The 21,911-nt window shown below is 40.9% G+C and overlaps 1 protein-coding gene across 3 annotated transcripts in view; it reads right to left on the bottom strand.

Annotated features, from left to right (window-relative positions):
• si:ch211-217a12.1 (alanine aminotransferase 2-like) overlaps positions 1–21,911 on the bottom strand; it is a 59,068-nt gene that overhangs the window by 23,243 nt on the left and 13,914 nt on the right. For all 3 annotated transcript variants that reach the window (XM_056469703.1, XM_056469705.1, XM_056469704.1), the window contains 5 exons: positions 18,910–19,043; positions 15,831–16,074; positions 14,802–14,881; positions 14,520–14,656; positions 4,641–4,815 (listed from right to left, as the gene is read on the bottom strand). In XM_056469703.1, coding sequence (XP_056325678.1) covers positions 4,641–4,815; positions 14,520–14,656; positions 14,802–14,881; positions 15,831–16,074; positions 18,910–19,043 — 770 coding nt within the window. The remainder of the gene's footprint in view (positions 1–4,640; positions 4,816–14,519; positions 14,657–14,801; positions 14,882–15,830; positions 16,075–18,909; positions 19,044–21,911) is intronic.

Here is a 21,911-nt window from a genome sequence, read left to right as displayed (position 1 = left end):
CAACGCAGTGTTTACGATCATATTAACAACTAACATTAATATCAATAACTCCTCTCGCTTTAGACTTTACCTTTTAGAGCTTGTTCTTGTCGGCGCAATATAAGTTTATTGCATGTATAGCTACGAATCAGATTATGAAGAATGATTAAGAGCATGCTTTTCCTTTATTTCATCCTTTCCGTAAGGTGTTTTATTTATTTATTTATTTATTTATTTATTTATTTATTTATTTATTTATAATTTTTTTAAATAATGATGACAATATTCACTGTCTAAGCATTCCTCGGTATACTACCAACAAATTACGCCCCTGTACCCAAGTAGCCTACCTAAGTTAATTTACATTTCATGTAAAAAATAAGAAATCAAAAAAGACCAAAGTATTATGCTAAATATCCGTACAAACGAACATGTTTGTTGTTTAACTTTCGTTGATAAAACAACACAATACAGCCTATAATAATGTAGGCTAGTTAAATAGAAATAACTTTAACTGCTTGAAACAGTAAACGTTACATTTTAGAAACTTCACAAATACTAATCAATAATAATATAAATAGTAACGAAGAACAAAAATATTAGCCTTGGATTGTAACAACATAAGTCAGATGTTGAAAAAAAACTGCGTCTCTCCGCCTTTTGTTTTCTATTAATATTTTAAATTCTTTGCCAGAAAAACTAACATGTTGACTTTGTTCGGTTTAAGTGGAGACTTATTTGAGATTACAATGTTTCCAGCAGCACTGAGACGGTGTGCCTGTAGCGCATGCAGATACTTTTTCGCAACCGTGGCAAAGAGGGTATCTTGCTCCGCCGCCTGCATTTCTCGGAAACCAGCTCTACATCGCGGAGCGGCGCGTTCTCAACTACCAAATATGCTGCTCCATTTCTCATCAACGTCTACTATTTATCAGTTTCTCTTTTGTATTTGGCCATTTTTGAAAAGGCCTCTCTGCCATACCTGGCTGGACTAGCTGGGCATTTGCGTTCAGTAGATGACACCGGAGCTGGCTCCGCATTTCATGGGCTGGGTGACATGACCGCAGCTCTGGAGGTTCGACGTGTTTGTCCATTTAACACTTATTTTTCTAAACAAGCCCAACTAATAGCTTCATCCTAATTATTGATTCGCCTTTCTCGTTCGCCACGAATATAATAAGTAATATAAGTAATATATCCAGCGAGGTTCATTGCTGAACTTGAACTTGCTGTATCACGTCTAAGTTAACGTTATATTCATAAATGTATAGGCTACTTGGCAATAAAACAGAAAACGTGTGTTCTAGAGTGATTGTCATCACGGTGACCGTCACAGCCCTTACAATAATTACAATGTAATTTATCAGCTATAAAATGAATGCCTCAGTTTGGTGCGGAGTTATCATTATACCAAAATCAAGAAAATCTTTGGTGCCGGAATACTTTAAGCCCTGGTAAGATCATGTTTATTACTAAGAAAACTAAATCAAAATTATATTTTAATTGAACACATCTGATCACATAAGGTACGCACAGAAAAGTCTGTTTAGTGTTGTGAAAAGGCAAAGCTGAATATCTGTGGTTAAACTGCCACCCAGCGGTCAAAAGCTGCTGGCGCACCAAGTACCGCTGTCGCCGCAGTATGAATGGCGCCAAAAGGAACACATTGAAGTAGTAACATCTGTAGAAAAGGCCCTCAAGCAAGGTTTCATCCACCCTTGTACATCCCCTGCCGCTTCCAGTTTCTTCTTTGTGGCCAAGAATGATGGGGGGTTACGCCCTTGTATAGATTGTCGTGCCCTAAATAAGATCACTATCAAGAACCATTACCCTCTTCCCCTTGTCCCAGCAGCCCTGGAACATTTACGCAGAGCCTGAATTTTTTCCAGACTGGACCTCCACAGCACAATACAACCTTATTCATATCAGAGAAGGAGACAAGTGGAAGACTGCTTTCATGACCCCTAGCGGCCACTACGAGTATCAGGTGATGCCCTATGGATTGGTCAATGCCCCTTCTGTATTTCAAGATTTTATGAATGAGGTACTCAGAGAGTTTCTGTACAAGATAGTTCAAGTCTATATCAATGAAATCTTGATTTATTCTCGAAGCTTGGCCGAACACCCACATCATGTTGCAGAGGTCCTCGCCCGGCTCCACGAACACCATCTTCTCCTAAAGGCAGAGAAATGCTCCTTTCCCCAGACCATCATTCACTTTTTCTTGGATATGTCATCAACGAGAACGGTGTAAAGATGGACAAGGGAAAGGTGGAAGCCATCACATCTTGGCCACAACCCTCTTCCTTCAAGGAGTTACAATCCTTCCTTGGGATTGCTAGCTTTTATAGAAAGTTCTTTAAAAATTATAGTCAAATCTCTAGTCAGCTTTCTGGCCTTCTCAAGAGAAAACCCAAGTCCCTAATCTGATCCAAAGAGGCTATTCATACTTTCCACACACTCAAAGCCTTTACACAGGCCCCCTCTTGGTACATCCCAATCCTGAACAGCTATTCTTCGTTGAGGTAGATGCTTCCACCACCAGATCAAGGGTCATTCTCTGACAGCAGCAGGGGTTACCACCAAAGCTCCATTCATGCCCCTTATTCTTCCATAAGTTCAGCCTGGTGAAATCTAACAATGATATGGGAAACAGAGAACTTCAAAGATCATAAGAACTAGCAATACCTGAGAGAAGCTCATCATCGCAATCCCCAGTAAGCTAGATGGTCCCTATTTTTCACGTTTAATTTCTCTATTTCATGCCTTCTAGCAAAGAAGAATACCAAAGCCGATGCCCTGTCCTGTCTGTATAGACGATGACTCGTCCAAGTATCCTGAACCCATTAACCTGTCTAAACTCATTGTTAGCCCCATTGAGTGGGAGACCCTTCCAACCTCTCAAGAAAGGTCACAAGCCATTCTGCTGGGCTGTCCTCCTGGTATGCAATATATTCCCAGAACACAATTTACCCCACTCATTCAGTTTGTTCACTCCCGGGGCCAATGAGATCCTGTCGTTGCTAAAGACCACTTCTGGTAGCCAGGAATGGCAAAGGATGTGAGGAGGTTCATGCAGCAGGAAGGAATGCACCATGGAAAAACTCCCCATCATCGTCCTGCCAGAAAACTAGTACCCCTGCCCTGCGGTAACACATGCATTATGGTCATTGTAGAGAGATTCTATAAGTTTTGTAAATTGATCCAACTACCTGTGTTACCCACTGCCATGACCACAGCCGAGTTATTGTTTAATCATGTATTCCTCAATTATGGTTTGCCTGAAAATATTATTTCAGATCGAGGTCCCCAGTTTATTTCCAGTGTCTGGAAGGCTTCTAGGTGTGACCGTCAGTCTGTCCTTGAGGTACCACACGCAGACAAATAGACAAACTGAAAGGAAGATCCAGGAGGTGGGGCGGTTCCTACGAACCTTCTGTCATGGTCACCAGCACTCTTGGAACCAGTTTTTGGGCTGGGCCAAGTATGCGCAAAATTCCCTGCGCCAACCTGCCACAGGACTCACGCTCTTCTAATGCTCTTCTCGGTTTCCAACCCCCTCTATTCCCCTGGTCAGGGGTACCCTCTGATGTTCTGGCAGTCGACGACTGGTTCTGCCATCCTGTTAAATAAACTGTTTAAACTTTCAACATACCATCTGTGTCCCGGTTTTTCTGTGACAGATATGCAACATTGCTTTGAGTGCATCATCAAAACATAAAGAACAATAAAAGACAATTTTCCTAATAATTGCCATACCCCACCTGCCATGACTTCATTCCCCACCAGTGAAATCCCCCACACTTTGAGAAAAGCTGTTGTAACCAATTAAACAATTGCATGGCCAGCCCATTTCCTCACTGACATTATTACAGTCTGACAGACAGCATGCAAGAGAGCCATGATATTTCCTGGTGACGTAAAGCCGATCCGCCAATCACAACACATTAGGTTATCTGACTAATCAGAGCCCTTTGAGGGCGAGCCTTATAGGAGAAACCAGGAAATATGATGGTCATTTTCATGTTAGCTCAATAGCTGTATAAAATTAAGGTAAGATATGTGAACATATAACGTGATTTTTTTGCAAATCAGTCACGAACTGATAAATAATGCAATAAACAAAAACCTTAAAAAAAAAAAAACATTGCGTATACATTGCATAAACATAACTTTTAGTATATGTTCTTAACACCTATAAACTGCCTGTTGTTAATCCTCAAAAAATGTAAAGGGCTTCTGTCACCAGTATTTGTGTAAGCTCCTGTTGTAATACAGCTCTTTGCATCCACTATGTTCAAATAATTCCCTAAAATTGATTATACCTAAAATATCAAAATTCACTGCAGTCAGTAGATCTTTTTTAATGTGTGCCTAAACTCTAGGACAGTGTTGGTAGCACACTTCAGAAGACAAATACTCTGTCAGTTTAAATCTAAATTAAAAGACACATCACTTTGTTGTGACTTGACAGACCAGATGGTTGTTGTGAACTGAGGACCTCAACATAGCACCTGAGAGTACATAGATGAGTCAAGAACATCAGTAATGCTCAGAGATTTTGAAGTATAATTATTATTATTGTGAGGTTTTACATATAACGTATTACAGTTATTTTAATGTTGAGAGTAAGCAATTTAGATCAATGGGATGTTGCAGACCTTAATAAATGTGTCATATGAGGGTTCATCTGGTTGAGGTGGATTAACAACCACATCTAGAAGAGCCTGTCCTGGCACCGGAGGACACAGACGCACAGACACCAGCTTAGTAAGTTGAACTTTCACTTCAGGGTCAAGGTTTACCACCTCCATGTAACCGCCACGAAAGCCACACCTTGAAAAAGCAAGACAGACAGGTTAACAGATATTTACTTGATCTATTTTAGGGCACTTATACTTCATACTATAATCTTTAAATTGCTTGCAGAAGTGTTTGTAATTGACAGATAACACATGATGCTATTGCTCAAAAAAATCAACCCGTTACTTGTTTTGGAAATATGTATTGGTTTGTAACTTCACCAAATATTAGACTGGTGTAAATCATATATTGTCAGGCAGTCATTGGATTCACCCAATTCACCTGGACTCATGCACACCCGTTCACAATCACCTGATTACAAATCACCAGCACCTGCGCACACACACATGTACACACACACACACTATAAAAAGCACCTTAGTCCATTGCGCCAGTGTCGGTCCTGATACTCACACTCTGAGCTTCACCCAATCCCATCTCCAGCGTTTCACCAGTGACTTTAAATACATTGTTGTTTTCAATAAACTGCTCTGATTTCTACACTTCTCGTGTCAAGTCCTCAGTGTGCTGTGACAGAGAGGCTGACCGAAGACAGAATTAGAGATGGATCCTGGACACATGACACCGAATTGGTCAACGCACTTAAGGCTTCACTCCTTCCCGCACTTCAACGCCCAGTGACTGCCTCGGCCTCAGTAAGTCCCTCATAGTTACTCTGGAGAAGCAGCTGAGTGTAGCAGTTTTCTGTTACAGGTGAATTTGTACATTGCGATGCATCCTGGTCAATTTCCTACTGAGCGATCCAAAGTAGCCATCCTGATTTCATTGCTAACCAGAAAAGCTCTCCTGTGGGCAAAAGCAATATGGAATGTCAATAGTTCAATAATCAACTCAACATATTTGCTGTTCACCAACCATTTTACTGAAGTTTTCAGTGTGGCTACAGGAGCACTTTCTATTTCCGATCAGCAGTTTAACATCCGCCAAGGAACTTCTACAAATCTTCAACTACACTCTACAGTTTTGAACTGGCTTGAGTGGCTAGCGGGTGGATTGAAACAGCACTCATATGCGCTTTCAGGCAAGGTTTGGCCATCTACGATGACACCATCGGTATTGAAAATCTCCTTCAACGAGCAACCCACATAGCTCAACTCTTAACCGCTTGCCACACTCATGAAACCGCTCACCAGTCTGCTTTCAGCGCTGCCTGCCCTCCAGGACCAGAACCCATGCAGGTCGATTCTACTGGCCTCTCCAAGACAGAACGGGCCTGTCTCATATCATGTAGGGAGTGCTTATACTGTAGAAAGACTAGTCACTTCATCAAGGAATGCCCAGTGAAACTCCAGTGTTCTCTCGATCTGTCTCAGCCCTCATAGATTCTGGATCCTCTGCTTAGTAACATCATCTATACTCAGTTGAAGCCATACAAGGAAAGTCACTAGGATGAGGCAAGGTACGATATCACTCCCCTGTGGTCACCTTTCAGATCAGTTGTCTTCATCAAGAGGAGTTGAGTTTTCTGGTACTGGAGGAATCCACCGTCAATATCATTCTGGGACTCCCCTAGTTATAGCTCATAATTCTCCAGACATTAGGTGGGAACAAAGTGAAATTACTTTGTATATCTTTACTAGCATACTAACTGCTGTGGCACCCATCAAATTAAAAAAGGCTAGAGAGAATAAAACTACAACATGGTATAATAGTCATACTCGTGCTCTCAAAACAGCAACCCGTGCCCAGGAACGTAAATGGAAAAAAAACTAATTTAGAAGTTTTTAGAATTGCGTACAAAGACAGTATGTCCAGCTATAGGAGAGCTCTAAAATCTGCCAGGGCCGAGCATCTCCGCAAACTGATAGAAAAGAATCATAACATCCTAGATTCTTATTTAACACCATTGCTAAATTAACAAACAATTGGTCATCTTTGGAACAAAATGTTCCACTGCAAATTAGTAGTGATTACTTCATGAATTTTTTTCAGAGATAAAATAGAAGGCTTTAGACAGAAAATAGAAGATGTTAAACTTTCTGCACCGCCTTATGCTTCAGATCCAGTAAACATTCCATTGAATCAAAATAACCTACAGTGCTTCAAAATCATAGAACAGGAAAAGCTAGATAAAATTATAAATATCTCTAAACCAGCTACGTGTATGATGGAACCAATTCCAACAAAATTACTGAAAGAACTGCTACCTGTTATAGGAGAACCTCTTCTTAACGTTATCAACTCTTCTTTATCTATAGGCTATGTTCCAAATCCTTACAAGCTAGCTGTTATTAACCCTATTATTAAGAAACCGCAACTGGACCCCAGCAACTTAGCTAATTATAGGCCTATTTCAAATCTTCCATTTATGTCTAAAATGCTAGAAAAAGTTGTTTCTGCCCAATCATGCTCTTTTCTGCAGATGAGCAATGTTTTTGAAGTGTTGTGTTTCAGTCAGGTTTCAGGGCTCATCACAGTACAGAAACTGCATAAGTGAAAATAACCAATGATCTACTCTTAGCTGCTGACCAAGGGTGCATCTCGCTATTAGTTTTACTCTATCTTAGTGCAGCATTTGACACTATTGACCACAATATCCTCATAAATCGCTTAAAGTCTACAGGTGTCCAGGGACAGGCTCTCCAATGGTTTAAGTCATACTTAGCTGACTGTAACTAGTTTGTGAATATTAATGGACAGCCTTCACAAGTCAGCCCAGTAAAGTATGGGGTGCCTCAAGGATCAGTTTTAGACCCATTGCTGTTTACAATATACATGTGTGGAGAGGTGAGGGTGATCGAACACCCAATAAAGGGGGAGAGCATGCTCTGAGCCCAGCGGCTAATCAGCAGGTCAATCAGAAATGATAAATAACACCTGTCTTTCTAATTATTGGGCCGGAGAGACTCCCTTCTTAAGGAGAACGGGAGGAGCAGACCAGGGAGAAGAGAGCTCACACACACTCGCACGCACGTACAGCTACACATGTGAGAAAAACAAAATAAAAGATTTGTGCTTACCTAAATCACCGACCCTGTCTTCTTCTTCCCACAACAACGAACTTTACTACAACATGCTACCCCTGGGAGACATTATTAGAAGACATGTGATCAGCTTTCACTGCTATGCAGATGATACTCAATTACATATTTCAACTAAACCTGATGAGACGTCTGAACTGTCTAAGCTAACTGAGTGTATTGAAGATGGTAAAGACTGGATGACCAACAATTATCTTCTCTTAAACTCAGACAAAACAGAATTATTACTTATTGGGCCTAAATCCTGTACACAGCAGATCTCACAACTTGACCTACAATTAGAGGGATACAAAGTTAGCATTTGCTCTACTATAAAAGATCTGGGTGTCATACTAGACAGCAACTAACTTTTGAAAATCATATATCACATGTCACAAAAACTGCCTTCTTTCATCTGAGAAATATCGCTAAGTTACGAAGTATGCTATCCATCTCAGATGCAGAAAAGCTAGTCCATGCTTTTATGACTTCAAGGCTAGATTACTGTAATGCTCTGATTGCTGGCTGCCCAGCATCCTCTATTAAAGGGCACCTATGGTGAAAAATCTACTTTTCAAGCTGTTTGGACAGACATATGTGCGGGTATAGTGTATAGACCGTTATATTGGGGTGATATAAACACACCCAGTGCTTTTTTTTTCAAATTAACAACATAAAAACGGTGGACCAATTGGGGCAGTTTTCAGACCGACTGCAACTTTATGTAGGAGTGCAGTCCCCCCGCCCACCGAATTGATTGACAGCTGCACGTATTAACATGTCATTAACAGGATCATCAATCATCATCAAATGGGATCAAGAAGAGTGAGTTTTACAAGTTTAACATGTTTTAAAACAGTGCACGTGTGTAATGATTTACAGCGATTCACTTCAGCTTTACTTTATCTCCACAGCCGTGTCAGAACAATTATAAAGGAAGATGCTTCAATCTCGGTTTGTGGATGTTAAATCAGGTTTATTTTGTACATTAACATAACAGATATTCATACAGCAGTGGGGATTAACCTGTATCCTGTCACATATGCGTGCAAAAAAAATGCAGAGCTAAACGCGTGCTCTGTCTGTGTGTGTGTGTGTGTGTGTGTGTGTGTGTGTGTGTCTCCTGTGCTGCGTGTGTGTGAATCTGTGTGTGTGTGCGTTTGAACTTTGTAACGACATTGTGTGCGGCTCATCGTTAAGTTGACTCAACACAACAAATGCATCAAATACCAATTGGTAAAGTTCTTACTGTAGTATTTCTCACAAATGCTACATGAGATCTGCTTCCTTTATGTCTTTTTGTTGTCTGACGCAGCCGAGGGAGGCGATTAAGGCACGCTAAAAGGCACGTAGAAAGGGTGGGCGGGGAGGACTAGCCTTAAAGGTGTAGTACAACAAAACAGCCTGGTGCAAAAATTTATAAAATAGAATCTTATAAAAGGTATAATAAAAAATCTGATTGGTGTTTTGAGCTGAAACTTTACTGACACATTCTGAAGACACAAAATACTCATATTAAATCTGAAAAAAGGGGTAACCTAGGTGCCCTTTAATAAACTTCAACTAGTACAAAATGCAGCTGCCAGAGTTCTTACCAGGTCTAGAAAATATAATCATATCACCCCAATCTTATCCTCCTTACAGTGGCTGCCTGCTAAGTTTCGTATTAAATTTAAAATATTGCTTTTCACCTATAAAGCTTTAAATAATCTAGCTCCTGTTTATCTAACCAACCTTCTGCCTCGCTACAATCCAACCCGCTCTTTAAGATCTCAAAACTCAGGCCTTCTGGTAGTACCTAGAATAGCAAAGTCGAGCAAAGGAGGTTGAGCCTTCTCATTTATGACTCCTAAACTCTGGAATAACCTTCCTGATAACGTCTGAGGCTCTGACACACTCTCGCAGTACAAAACTAAATTAAAGACCTATCTCTTTAGTAAAGCATACACTCATTGCATCACTTAGCGGTATGATACATAAATGTGCTCCTCACAGGTTTCTTCATCTCATTTATATGCACTATGAACTGTCTAAGCTAACTGAGTGTATTGAAGATGTTAAAGACTGGATGACCAACAATTATCTTCTCTTAAACTCAGACAAAACAGAATTATTACTTATTGGGCCTAAATCCTGTACACAGCATATCTCACAACTTGACCTACAATTAGAGGGATACAAAGTTAGCATTAGCTCTACTATAAAAGATCTGGGTGTCATACTAGACAGCAACTTAACTTTTGAAAATCGTATATCCCATGTCACAAAAACTGCCTTCTTTCATCTGAGAAATATCGCTAAGTTACGAAGTATGCTATCCATCTCAGATGCAGAAAAGCTAGTCCATGCTTTTATGACTTCAAGGCTGGATTACTGTAATGCTCTGACTGCTGGCTGTCCAGCATCCTCTATTAAAGGGCACCTATGGTGAAAAATCTACTTTTCAAGCTTTTTGGACAGACATATGTGCGGGTATAGTGTATAGACTGTTATATTGGGGTGATATAAACACACCCAGTTTTTTTTTTTTTCAAATGAGCCTTCTCATTTATGGCTCCTAAACTCTGGAATAACCTTCCTGATAACGTCTGAGGCTCTGACACACTCTCACAGTACAAAACTAAATTAAAGACCTATCTCTTTAGTAAAGCATACACTCATTGCATCACTCATTGCATGATACATGAATGTGCTCCTCACAGGTTTTCATCTCATTTATATACACTATGAACTGTCTAAGCTAACTGAGTGTATTGAAGATGTTAAAGACTGGATGACCAACAATTATCTTCTCTTAAACTTAGACAAACAGTATTATTACTTATTGGCAGCAGCTACGCTAATTATTCTCTTTATTCTCTATTTCCACCTGGGAATACTCATCCCGAGACCCTCAGACCACGCAGCGCCACGGATTCGATCCAAGACCAGCGACGAGATGATCCCAAGGTTTCCATATCCTGGACCAGGCTGTATCCTGAGCTGCTACTGTGGTGGTCATGGAGGAGTGGAGAGCATGAGACTGATTCCTGTGACGCTCCAGGGACAGACGAGTCTCCGCTGAGGTCCAGCTTCCAGGCTCTGGCACTTGGACTGCAGCTCTGCACAAAATGTTTTTCCAGTGGAGAAATGGTTGTGACCATCTGAGCCTGGTTCTCTCAAGGTTTTTTCTTTACCTTCGGCAATTGGTGAAGTTTTTTCCTCGCCGCCAGGGGCGTTGCTAGACATAAAGCTCTGCTGGGGCACACCCCCCATATATATATATATATATATATATATATATATATATATATATATATATATATATATATATATATATGAAAAAAAAAAAATATATATATATATATATATATTTTTTTTTTTAAGAAATATTTATTATAAATAAAATCATTCTTGTTATTATACAACTATTATTCTAAATAATCTTAAATGTAACTGGAAAACAATGATTAGACACAACTGGTGTGATATGCTAAGATCTTTTGCATGAATATTAATTAAATTTGAATGAAATTATATATAGACGATTCAATAGAATACAAAAAATATGTTTTATAGAATTATCTGTTGTCTTTGACTTGACACATGGCAGAGAATTAGGTTTATTAAGTCTTACCTCTGACTCGTCATCCGTCCTTTTTGCTTCATACAAAAAATCTATCAGGAGGCATGCTTAGTAAGATCACTATCATATTGTTTAAACTTTAGTTTTGTCGGCTTGCAAAACAAAAAAGGCTGTTATGCCGCTTTTATAACGCATGAGCAGCGTGTGACAAGCAAGTAGCCTGCTTTTTTGCCGTGCATGTTAACTACCGGGACTCGCACCGGCAGAAATGCAGATTTGATTAAACACATTGCTTTCACCAGTGTTGGTTCAGTTGCACATAGAGAATAACGTCTTTATTTCGGAATTACCACTCTTAATAAATACACTTGCATATGAAGTAAATCATTTCTCTTAATGCATTTACTGGGGCACTGGAGATTTGGGTCTAGCGACGCCCCTGCTCGCCACTGTCGCCGCTAGCTTGCATGGTTCGGGATCTGCGCGTCGATGGATTTGCTCTTCAGTGTTTGAACCCTCAGTACTGATTGTTAAACCACACTGAACTGAGCTAAACTGAACTGAACTTAAACTTTGAAAAGTGAACTACGCTATTTCAATTTACTGTGATCTTTTATGTGAAGCTGCTTTGACACAATCTACATTGTAAAAGCGCTATACAATTAATGGTGAATTGAATTGAATTGTTATGATGGAGTAAACTGTATTGAGAACTGCATTGTACCTGTTAAGCCCCCGGTCTCCAGGTCTATGTCTCTCCTCATAGCGGCTACCAGCATCGAGAGCCCTGCAGTCCAATGCCCACTGAAAGTCCCACCTGAATCTTCTGCCTGGCGCTAAACTCCCCAAAGGAAATATCTATCCCGGAGTGCAAGGCAATAGAGGACTACATGTCTAAGGTGCTCCAACAGGGATTAATTTAACCGTCCACCTCACTGTCCACTTCGTAAGAAGGATGGATGTCTGCGTCCCTGTATCGACTACCGTGCTGTAAACTGTTAATTCCCCAGCAGTATCCACTTCCCCTGGTCCCAGCTGCTTTGGAAAAACCCAGTGCAGCTCGCATCTTTAGTCAACTAGATCTGAGGAGTGCTTATAACTTGGTTCGTATCCGGGCAGGGGGTGAATGGAAGACAATTTTCATCACTCTGGCCGGCCACTATGAATACCGGGTGATTCCTTACGGCCTGTCCATCTCACCAGCAGTCTTCCAAGCATTTATGAATGAGGTACTCAGAGAGTTTCTTCACCACTTTGTGATCGTTTACATAGATGAAATCTTCATATACTCCAAGAATCTAACTGAACATCGCCAACACGTCACGAAGTTCTTCGGTGTCTCAGACTGCACCAACTGTTTTTGAAAATAGAAAAATGCAAGTTCCACCAACCATCTGTGCAGTTTCTTGGGTACATCATTTCTGCCGAATGCATCCAAATGGACCAAGGAAAGGTAAAAGCCATCCATAAGTGGAAACAACCCAGTACAGTCAAAGAACTCCTACGCTTCCAGGGCTTTGCTAACTTCTACAGAAGATTCATCAAAGGATACAGCTCTAAAACTGCCCGCCTGACCTCCCTCCTTCGCGGCAAACCCCAAGTCCCTGGTCTGGGACAAGCCGGCCCACGAAGCCTTCGAAAGAACACCTTCAGTACAGCCCCTCTCCTGAAACACCCTGACCCTCATAGTATGTTTACTGTCGAAGTGGATGCTTTCACTACCAGAGTAGGGGCTGGGCTATCTCAGCTGTCCGGTGAGCCTCCACGCTTGCATCCTTGCGCTTACCTTTCTAAGAAGTTGTCCTCCGCGGAACAGAATTATGACATTGGGAACAGAGAACTTCTTGCCCTCAAGCTTGCTCTAGAAGAGTAGCGGCACTGGCTGGAGCGGGCTGAACACATGCTGCCACCCTCAGTGAGCCTTTTTCAAATTACTGGGTGTTACTGTCTGTCTCTCCTGAGGTTATCACCTCTAGACGAATGGCCATACTAAGCGAAATATCCAGGAACTCGGATGCTACCTCCGGTCATGCTGCCATGACGATTAATACATCTGGAGCCAATTCCTCCCCTGGGCCGAGTATGCACAAACCTATGCACAAAAAGAGTCCACAGGATTGACACCATTCCAGTGCATGCTTGGGTACCAACCACCTTTGTTCCCATGGGCGGAGGAACCATCAGAGGTTGAGCGAGAGAGTGTGGGACACAGCTCATATCCAACTCCAGAGAATGGTGAGATGGAACAAGAGGTTCGCAGATGCCAGACAATGCCCCACTCCTCGGTACAAAGAAGGAGACCTCAAATGGTTATTCACCAAGGACTTGTGACTCTGTCTCCCATTGTAAGCGGAGTCCTTGCTACATTGGTCCTTTTTAAGATTCTGAGGCAGATGAATGAGGTCACGTATCAGCTCCAACTTCAGCCCAGGCATAGAATTACCTCACTTTCCACGTGTCATTACTGAAAACCTGTACCACTAGTTTAGGGCATCAGGGGCCGCCCCTGGTGGAGGGGGTAATGTCAGGCAGTCGTTGAATTTATCCGGTTCACCTGGACTCATGCTCACCTGATTACTAAATTACCAGCACCTGTGCACACACACACACACACACACACACACACACACACACACACACACACACACACACACACGCACACACACCTCAGTCTATTGCACCAGTGTCGGTCCTGATACTCACACCCTGAGCTTCACCCAATCCCATCTCCAGTGCTTCACCTGCACCAGCGTTTTTCCTGCTCCAGTGTGTCAGTGTTTATTCCTGGCTCCTCGTGCTCCTGGATTCCCTACATGTGTGTTATGTGTCTGCACCTGGTTTCTCCATCTCTTTCACAAACTCTCATTCAACAGTTAAGACTTTAAATACATTGTTGTTTTCAATAAACTGCTGATACACTGATTTCTACACTTCTCGTGTCAACTCCTCAGTGTGTTGTGACACATATTGCATTTGGATGATGAGGCCCTTTTCCATTGAGAAACTAAGAAACTAGATTACAGGTAGTGGGTTAAGAAAATGGAGAATGCTTGAATTAAACTGATCACTCAGACTGATTGCTCTTCATTACAATAATTTTTGAGTGAGCTACAAATTGTTATTAACAAAACAAGGAATCTGAATAATTCTTACAAATAACATTTGATGTTTATTCTGTGTTGGACACTTACTCTCCCATGTAGCACTTTGATGTTGAGTGAAATGAAGCTAGTTCCACTTTACTAGAGTATTCTGGACCCATTTCAAACAGCACCTTCTTAAAAGAGTAAAACTTGCATCCGTCGGCATAAACGTTGTCCTGATAGACCTGGATAAAGCAGAGCATATTGAAAATGTGTAATAATAATTTAATAAATAATAATACCAATATAAATAATGTTTTTTATTTATTTAAATAGGTAAACAAATCCAAAACTTTTATCTGTTCATATAGATAATATAATATAAATCACCTCGTCAGACATGAGAAAAAGGTTTTCTTCTGCAGCAAATCGTATCACGTCCTCAATGCACTGCCGACTTTGCACTTGACCTTGATGTAAATGCAACATGCATTAGTTGTATGTTTTCCAGCATATGACTATTCATATTTTTAACTACTGCAACAACAATACAAATAATCAAGACAAACTTTCAATTACCCATTCTTTATATTTAAATACATAGTCTGGGTGTTTTTTAAATTGTGCATCGTTGTTTTCTTGCTTCAAAAATATGAGAAAGGGATTCAAGGAACAATATAAGGACAAAGGAAAAAGAAGTTAAAAGTGACAATTTTTTTAAACTGACACTTAAACTGTATACGCTTTCAATTGATGTTTACTTTGTTAGGTTAGTTTGGCTTAGATAAAAAAAAAAAATGTTTGTAAATCTGGAATCTGAGGGTTCGGAAAAAACTAAATAAGCTGAAAATTGCTTTTAAATTGTCTTAATGATGTGCTTAGCAATGCACATTTCTTGTTAAACATTTGAGTGCTCCGAACTGGGTCTCGGAGTGGCTGTAGCCCATCAGAATATCGAATAGCCCTGTTTTAGTCACCCATAAGGGTGATCAGATATCCCACTTTTCCTAGGACAGTCCCTTTATTTTAGCACTACTGCGAGAACCGTCCAGTCATAGGTAGGCTTACCAAAACTCATCGTAAAACAAAAAATAAAAATCAAACAGTCTTCATCATTGATTAACATGTACATGTAGTAACAGAAGCTGGGATAGGCGGAATCATGCTAAATGAACTTATAACCGAAGCACAGTCTCAGCCGCGCGCCTGTAACAGCTAGACTCAGAGTAAGACTAGAGATTCAAAGGTTGCAGGTTCAAGTCTTGGTACCATAGTGATTGTTGGTGAGGAAAGTGAAGGCACTGCTCCCTCTGTAGCCCACTGCCCTGGGTGTATTCATAGGTGTAAGTCGCTTTGGATCAAAGCGTCTGCTAAATGAATACATGTGAATAAATTATATGTAAATGTAATTTGTCACACCTGTGGGGTTGCCGGGATTGATAATGCACAGTGCTCGAGGGCTGCAGTGTTTCTTTGCTTCCTGCAGGGCGCGTCGTAACTCATTAATGTCCAAACTCCAGCAGTTGTCTTCATCCAAATAATAATTGATTTGCACTGCACCCAACTCAGCCAGAGCAGCAGAATATAGTGGGTACTGAGGAATTGATATCATCACTCCTGTACGAGACGTTCCTTCCCCTGACACCATTAACTTAAGCATGGTCTGACAAAAAAAAAGTCAGATCTTAAATCTAATTTGCATATAATTGCCCATCTGTATATTAACATGCAGACAAAACAATATTATGTCTTCTCATCTGACATATGACAAATGTAAATTTGAAAGATGCTTGATTATTTTTACTCACCATTTTGTACACTGAAAGGTGTGTACTCATTTCTTCACATAAACATATTATAAAAAAAGAAAATAGGCCACACTTTACATTAATTCATTTTTTTTTCGGGCTTAGTCCCTTTATTAATCTGTGGTCACCACAGCGGAATGAATCGCCAACTTATCCAGCATATGTTCTACGCAGCGGATGCCCTTCCAGCTGCAACCCTTCACTGGGAAACATCCATACACTACGGACAATTTAGCCTACCCAATTCACCTATACCATGTTTTTGGACCTTTGCGAACACGGGGAAAACATGCAAACTCCACACAGAAATGCCAACTGACCCAGCCAGGGCTCGAACCAGCGACCTTCTTGCTGTAAGGTGATTGTGCTACCCACTGCGCCACGGTGCTGCCCCCACACTTTACAATAAGGTTTCATTAGTTAATGTATTTTTAAAGCAATTATGAACAATACTTCTACAGCATTTATTAATCATAGTTCAATATCTTCAATATATTTGCTAATGTATTTTTAACAGCCAAACTCATGCTTGTTAGTTAATGTACCATGAGTTAACATGAACTAACAATGAACAACTGTATTTTCATTCAGAATAACCATTAAATTTATTGATATATTATGTTCAGGTGTTTGTATATGTTGTTCTTATATAAGCCCTTTGTGTTTGGTTTTTCATTGCATCTGGTTTTTGTGATGTGAGTACTGTTGGTACTTTGCTATGTCCAGTCTGTTAAGAGTATTTTTCTAGTTTTGTGATTCTGTTGTTGCTAATAAATTTTGCCTTCTGGAGATGTTTTGTCAGATATCACTTAGACTGTGATATGTAATAAATCTGCACTTGCGTCCTAACCACAGTGACTAGCCTCATTTTGTGACATAATCCAGATGCCAGTATGGATCCAGCAGCTATATTTGTCAACCTACAGCAGGGTTGCTTCAGGAACCTATGGACTTTGTATTGAAGAAGAATGAATCCTTTCACAGGGTCTATGGTGGGAAATTCAATAAGGTATTTTTTAAGCCTTGTTGACTCTCCAGCCTCAAGCTTCATTGTCACTCCGACCTTAGGCTTCACTTCAGCCTCAAAGTTTGCTTACTCTCTGGCCTCAAATTTCGTTGATTTTCCGGCCACAAGCTGTTGATCACTCCCCTGAACATCAATAAATATCGCTCACCATTGTTTCTGAATTTGTCCTAGCACCTGTATCTGAGTTTTTCACACAGCTGGTCCTCAAGCCATCTCTTGTGGGATAAAGTACCATCAGACCTGCCATGGTGGTCCTTGGCGCCACCCTAGATTTAGGCACAACCCTTTCTTCTCTGGCCAAATGAGCTGCAATCTAGGTGCCAGAGGCTTCAGAATGATGGAAGTCCATTGTGGAGAAGCTGCAGGTCTGAGTAGATCATTGGATCAACGTGGAAACTCATCTATCACTGGGGTCTTTCAGGTATCATAGTCTTAGTCTATCGTAGTCTTATGACAGCCATAACAGCAATCTGTTTAAGATACGGATGGTTCTAGATAAACAGTTGGACATCAATTGAGCAGGACCTTGTAGATGAGTTTAGACAGATTATATAATAATAATAATAATAATAATAATAATAATAATAAAAATAATAATTTCTTACATTTATATAGTGCTTTTCTGGACACTCAAAGCACTTTAAACATTTTTAGGGGAATCTACACATCCACAACCAGTATGCAGCATCCACCTGGATGACGTGACGGCAGCCATATTGCACCAGACCGCACACCAGACAGAGACAGAGGGATGAAGTCAATTATGATATGGGAATGGTTAGGATGCCATGATAGACAGGCCAGTGGGCAAATTTGGCCCAGATGCTGGGGTTAAACCACATACTCTTTTTTTGTTTTTTGAAGGACATCTTGGGATTTTTAATGACTTCAGAGTGTCAGGACCTCGGTTTAATGTCTCATCCGAAAGATGGTGCTCACTGAGAAGTATAGAGCCCCCGTCAATATACTGGAGTGTTAGGACCCACACAGACCCTGCTCGTTAACTAACACCACTTCCGTCAGCAACCTAGCTTTCCCATGTGGTCTCCCATCCAGGTACTGACTGGGCGCAACCCTGCTTAGCTCAGTGGGTGACCAGTGTATAGTCCAGAGTATTGCTGTTGGATCAACGGTGTATTTGCAGGTGTATTTAATTATAACTTTTATTATATGCAGGTATTTATAAACACAGTAGTCAACATTTGAAGTGGATCCCAACCTTTCATCAAAGTTGTCCTAAAACTACAGAACAACACCCATTCTTGTCTTAAGAGATTGTTTTTTTTTTGATACACTTCAAATATTGACTACTGCAATCACACAAAAATTTGCCTAAATGTGGCCTAAATATGGACAATTCCAGTATTTTGGATACATTTTAAAACAAGTTTTTAACTTAATGGTTTATAAGGTGCATATTTTACACATTTTTGGATAAAATAAATACAACAGAAAAATACATTTAGGATTTTGATAAGGGATTAGTGTGTAATATTTAAATCAATGCATTTTTACAGTAAGGACACCATATGCATGTAATAATTTAAAGGTTAGTATAGTAATCAATGTTACACTGTAAAATGGGCCATTGACAAAGTCGATCCTATTTAACATTAAGCATAGTCTTTGCCTTTATTTTTGTATGTTTGTTATATTTGCTTACCACAATTGCATCACTGGCTCCTGTAGAGAGATAAATGTTGTCAGGATCACATGCAATCCCTCCATCACGGCGTTCAATGTAGCGTGCAACATCCTGTCGAATCATTTCAATTCCCTGACTAGTACTGTAAGCACCTGAAAGATCAAAAAAGACAAAATTATAAACACTTTTTAATTGATCATTAAACCCAATATAAATATTTTAATAGTAACTTAAAAGGTCTCCTGTCGTTAGAGTTTAAATTGAGGCTTTACGGCACAGTGTTAATGTACAACAGCCCTAAAAATATTGAGAAAAATTGTATACAACATTCAGTATTGGCCAGATAAAAATGTGAAAATGTTAATATTTTAGCTATTAAGCAAAATAATTAAGTCTCCCAAGTATTTGGTGCTGTGATGAACACCACTGGTAATACAATGTGAAGATTCTTAAAATTCAGATAATAAATAATTATTCATGGTATTTTGAAGTGCCCACCATATCAATATTTTGATAAAATGTTGGATCATTGCGTATCGGTATATGTGTAATATACTAAAAAAAATAAATAAATTTTAGAGTAGGAAGTGATATATAAGGAAGATATATAAATAATCTAGATAATAACAACCTTATCAAGATGATAATAAACAACAATAGAAAAAGCAAAACAAGAAGATCAATAATGAAAAGTTCGAAAAACAAACAAACAAACAAACAAAATCTGGTCTGGACAGAAAATGGTCTTACTTAGTCATGTCAAACTTGTAGCAAGTCTCGTACATTGCAGGAGTCCAGTTTGGTATTTTAAATAAGCTAAATATGAAGTAAATACATTTGAAATGTTGCTGCTTTTACACACTTAAAGATATACAAACAAGTAATTCAATTCATATGTTATTATTTTATTTATATAATTATTTACCCCTTTTTCTATTATTCCCAAATCTGTATTGTTTTTGTCACATCCTCGGTCTGATCACCGGTTCATTCCTTGTGTTTTGTTTTTCCCCTTCAACTCGTTTTGTGTTCACTCACACCATGCTTTGTTTACTTCTCACTTCCCCACCCATCCGCTCTATTACTTTCCATCAGGCTATCTAGCAAATTCCACTCACCTGGTTTCCTTGATTTCTCACCCTATTTACTCCTCCCTTGACCGTAATTCTGTGTCAGATTGTAGCTGTTCCCCTTCCTGCATGTCGGGCGATCTCCCGGTCTAGTCCTGTTCCTGCTTAGTCCTGTGAGTTTTGTCGTGTCTGATGTCCTGTTGATTTTCCTAATATTGTTTTCTCCATCTGCCTTCAAGCCATTTCCCACCCATTTTTGTATCGCTGCCCATCTGACTCTTCGTCTCTACTCAGCCGGCTTTCGTCTCTCTCTCGCCAGTCTCAAGGCCTCCGTCTTCTTCGTGGCCGGACTCATCGCCCCCTGCCGGGTGTCTGGATATTGCACCCACTTGAGGATAGTTTTTCTGGCCTCTTCGGAGTGGTTTCATTTTATATCTTTTGGAGGACTATATTACCTAACTTTTCTGTGTTTTTTGTGAATTTTGGGCCACTGTGCCAGCTCCATTACGGAGGAACTTTCAGTTTTTTTGTTGCCCCCTGGAGAAAATTCAGGCTCTATAAATAAACATTACTGAAGACCTGCACCTGTGTCTCACCAATTTTCTCTTCATCCAGATCCCTGACATTACAATCTGACCAGGATGGACACAGCAGGTCAAGAATCTGTCAGGTCGGCGTTAGCTCAACAAGGAGTTTTGTTAGGTCAGCACGAGTCACGACTCACCAGCACCTCCAGGGAAGTGGAGTATCTGACCAATCAGGTGGCTGACCTCACGGCGCGCCTACAAGAGCTTCAGTTCGAGGCCCTGCAGGGGGCTCAGGTGTCCCATCAGGCCCGTGAACCGCGCTACAACAATCCCCCCACCTACGATGGGGATCCCTCTTCATGCCGGGCATTCCTGTCCCAGTGCTCGGTTGTCTTCTCCCTCCAGCCACGCACTTATGCCGCAGAGGAGACTAGAGTGGCCTTTGTACTTACCCTTCTCACGGGCAGAGCTCGTGACTGGGGAACATCTGTCTGGGAGGCTAGAGCACCATGCTGTTCCTCTTTCAGTAGTCTCCGCCATGAGATGATCCGGCTCTTTGACCGATCTGCCAGGGGTCAGGAGGCGGCAGACCAACTAGCGCGTCTTCGTCAGGGAGGTCAGTCTGTCACTGAGTATGCTATTAAATTTAAGACGCTGGCGGCCTCATGTGAGTGGAATGAGGAGGCCTGTCATGCCATGTTCCGAGCGGGACTGAATGAAGACATCCAGGATGAACTAGCTACCCACGACCTACCACAAGACTTCGACACCCTCACGAATTTGGCGCTTCGCATAGAGGGCCGTCTCCGTCGTCGAGATCATCGAAGACTATTTTACTCTTCAACCAGGAGGGAGGACCCTTGTTCCCTTTCCACCACAGTACCTCCCTTGGACCCTGAACCTATGCAAGTGGGACGTCTCCACCTTACGTCTCTGGAGAAACAACAGCGACTAGCTCAGGGCCTGTGTCTATACTGTGGCAAGCCAGGACATTTTGCTGTGAAATGCCCAGTAAAAGCCAAGGCTCACCAGTGAGACGAGGGATCCTGGTGGGCGCTATTCCTTTCTCTACCCCCTCATCTCGCACCCTCCTCCCTGTTATGGTTCAGTATGAAGGCATTTCCAGTTCCTGTTCTGCTCTCATTGACTCGGGAGCAGAGGGAAATTTCATGGACCGCGCTGTGGCTGCCCAGTGGGGAATTCCGACCATTCCTCTTGCTGAACCAATTCCCGCCCACTCCCTTGATGGTACTATTATCGCCACCGTTTCACACACTACCCCTAGTGTAAGTCTTATTGTATCCGGCAATCATCGTGAGGTTACCACGCTTTACCTTCTAGACTCACCCAGTGCACCTATAATTTTAGGGCATCCTTGGTTGGTAAAGCATGGCCCTCACGTGGATTGGTCTGGAGATTCTGT

The sequence above is a fragment of the Danio aesculapii genome, chromosome 12 (assembly GCF_903798145.1).
Source record: "Danio aesculapii chromosome 12, fDanAes4.1, whole genome shotgun sequence".
In the NCBI taxonomy this organism is placed as follows: Eukaryota; Metazoa; Chordata; class Actinopteri; order Cypriniformes; family Danionidae; genus Danio; species Danio aesculapii.
The sequence above is the reverse complement of the archived record's forward strand: the minus strand, read 5'-3'. Positions and strand labels throughout refer to the sequence as shown.